General features: G+C 55.9%; 1 protein-coding gene across 1 annotated transcript; it reads right to left on the bottom strand.

Moving 5' to 3' along the window:
* Positions 1–1,115: 1,115 nt before the first annotated feature.
* Positions 1,116–2,863, bottom strand: DUSP2 (dual specificity phosphatase 2; the record flags this gene model as incomplete). Its single annotated transcript, XM_006109884.3, is given in 5 exon segments — positions 1,116–2,025; positions 2,134–2,353; positions 2,584–2,705; positions 2,796–2,820; positions 2,822–2,863. Coding segments are annotated over 5 exon segments (624 nt in total), but the record flags the coding sequence as incomplete, so codon positions are not given.
* Positions 2,864–2,868: the final 5 nt, after the last annotated feature.

Genomic DNA, 2,868 nt, shown 5'->3' with positions numbered 1-2,868 from the left:
CTCGCTAAAATCAATTTTTAAATATTTTTTAAAATAGTGAAGATGGCTGGGCTGGTGTGGCTCAGCGATTGAGCATCAACCCATGAACCAGGAGGTCATGGTTCTATTCCTGGTCAGGGCACATGCCCGGGTTTCGGGCTCAATCCCCAGTAGGGAGTGTGCCGGAGGCAGCCAATCAGTGATTCTCATCATTGATGTTTCTATCTCTCTCTCCCTCTCCCTTCCTCTCTGAAATCAATAAAAATATATTTTAAAGAAATAGTAAAGACGATAAATTTGGTTATATATGTTCCCATAGTTAAAATTGTTAAAATAAATAAAAAGGAAGGAGAGAGGATGGAAGGAAGGAAAAAGCAGTTTGGAAGACAAACTTAAAACCCTGGGAAGAGGAAGGTAAAATTGAGGGGTTGTGTGGGGTGGGTTGGGGTAGAGGGGAGAGGATGGGGTGAGCAGGGGCCTCAGCCACCAGTCCTGCTGTGTGTGAGGTGGGGCTGTGTGATGGGAAGGCCGGTGACTCAGGGCCCCAGCTGCCCCCACCATCCCAAATGGGCATGGCATTCTGGGCAGGTCCAAACGGAAGCCCACTCAGGGCCTGAGGAAGCCCTGATAGCCATCCCAGCTCTGCGGTTCTCACCAGGGAACAGAGCAAACAAGGCACCAGGGGTAGGCTGTTCACCCCCATGCTGCCTCGTGGAGTGAGTGCCCATCTGTGCCAGATTCTGGGCACAAGGCTGAGCAAACCGTAGGCCCCACCCTCGTAGGCATCCAGCCTGGTTGAGAGGCACAACTGCACACCTGAAAACCATTGCCCCTTGGGCCACCAGGAGCTCACATTTCCTGATCACCTACTATGCGCAGGTGCAGGAGCTTTACACAATTCATTTGGGTAAGTCTCAACACCACCCTAACAGGTGGGACTAACAACAAACCCCATTTAACAGACAAGGAAACAGAAACACAGCAAGGTGCAGCCAAACTGGCCCCTAACCATCCAACTACACTCCAATTTAATATATAAATAAAAACAACCAAATAGCCCAAATCTCCAAACATAAACCTCCACTGCCCCACCGAGGTGTGCCTTGCCAAGGAAAGGTGAGCCCTGAGCAAGAAACAGCGTTTGGACATTTCCCCAGACATTGACTTAAGACCAGATGCTTGCGAAGTTGTTTTTTTAAACAAAACAATATTTTATTGGCATATTCTCAAGGTTCTGTATAAATATAAAGTGCTAAGTTTCCAACCCCCGCCCACGGGGCGGGAGGAAGTAGGGGAGGGAGTGTTAAATATCAGTTGAACACAAATAACTTTCCAGCGCCAACAGGGCGTGAAATGCTCAAATACACACACGCAAGCAAGAGGCGTCCACACAAGGGGCGCGTCTGTTCTCCAAGCCCAGCTCCCTAGAAGCATGGGGCTCAGGCTCCAGGCCCTGGGGTGCGCCACCCTAGATGGGCTCCTGGTTGTCACAGCTTGTCCCTTGGGCTCTCAGGCTGCCAAGGGCTTCAACACAGTGGTGGGGCCACTGGGTCCACGGGTGTAAAGTCCAGTTAGTTTCTGCCAGAGGATGGGGGAGGAGGGAAGTAGACAAACCCTCACTCTTGTCCCCAGATGAGGGCCAGCCCTCAGACCCTAGCAGAAGAGCACCAGATGAGAGTCCAGTATTCCTGTACTTCCAGCGCCCCCACCTGGGAGCTTTCCAAACTCCGAGGAAGGGGCAGTTCTCCCTGAGGTGAGGGGGGCTGTGAGGCCCCCAAGGACAGCCTAGCTGTCCCAGGTCAGCGCCCCTGGAACCACAGCTGTGTGCACCTCAGTGACATAGCACCTGAGTCTCAAACTGGAGCAGCTGCCCCATGAAACTGAAATTGGGGGAGATGACCCCCCGGCGTTGCTTAACAAAGTCAAAGGCCTCATCCAGCCGCACGCGGTGGCTCTGTATGAGGTATGCCAGGCAGATGGTGGCAGAGCGGGAGATGCCCGCCTGGCAGTGCACCAGCACCCGGCCCCCACTGTTCTTCACAGAATCTGCAAGGGAAAAGGGCGGGGGTCAGATGGGAAGTTGAACAGGGAGGAAACCATGCCCCAAGTCCGTCCCCTGAACCCTTCCATCCTGGGGCCAAGTACCCCTCGTACCGATGAAGCCTATGGCCTCCTGAAACCAGGCGCTGATCTCCACCATCTGGTTGTCCTCCACCGGGATGCTCTTGTAGCGCAGAAGGCCCTCGAAGTGGTTGGGGCAGCTGGCGGAGACGTTGAGGACGGCGGTGATGCCACAGGCCTTCAGGCCCTGCAGATCCGACGAGTGGCTGCAGCTGCCCAGGAAGAGGTAGGGCAAGATCTCCACCGGGCCACCCTGGAGGAAGAGGGGAGGGAAGGGGTGAGGCCCACTCCACTCAGGCCTGGAGGAGCCCCGGGCCAGTCCTGACCAAGACCAGGCTTCTGGGGGTCTGAGGACACCAAGGCAGGCGCACACAGCACTCACGGATAAACACATCTCCCTTGAGCCTCAAAGGTGGCTGCAAACATCCACAGACCACAGACCCACACCAGGCACAGTGACAAGGAGCTTTGATTTCAACTCACCTGGTCATAGAAGGGAACCCTGGGGTCTGAGCGGCTGCTTTCTGCCCCAGCAGGAGGCATCGCTGGGGCCGGCGACTCGGAGCACAGGTCGGGACAGCAGGCCTGGAAGGCATCGAAGCCTCCTACAGGGGAGGACAGGGGCTCAGTCAGCGGGAGGCCGGGGAGGGAGGGGCGCGGGAGGGCTGGACAGGGAAAGTGGGGCCAGCGCTCACCTCGAAGGAAGCACACAGTGGTGGTAACCGGCGTGGGTCTCGTGCAGCAGCGCAGCCAGCAGCACCCGGGCGG

Source organism: Myotis lucifugus, unplaced genomic scaffold, assembly GCF_000147115.1.
Source record: "Myotis lucifugus unplaced genomic scaffold, Myoluc2.0 scaffold_331, whole genome shotgun sequence".
Lineage (NCBI taxonomy): Eukaryota > Metazoa > Chordata > Mammalia > Chiroptera > Vespertilionidae > Myotis > Myotis lucifugus.
This window is presented reverse-complemented; position numbering and strand designations above follow the sequence as displayed.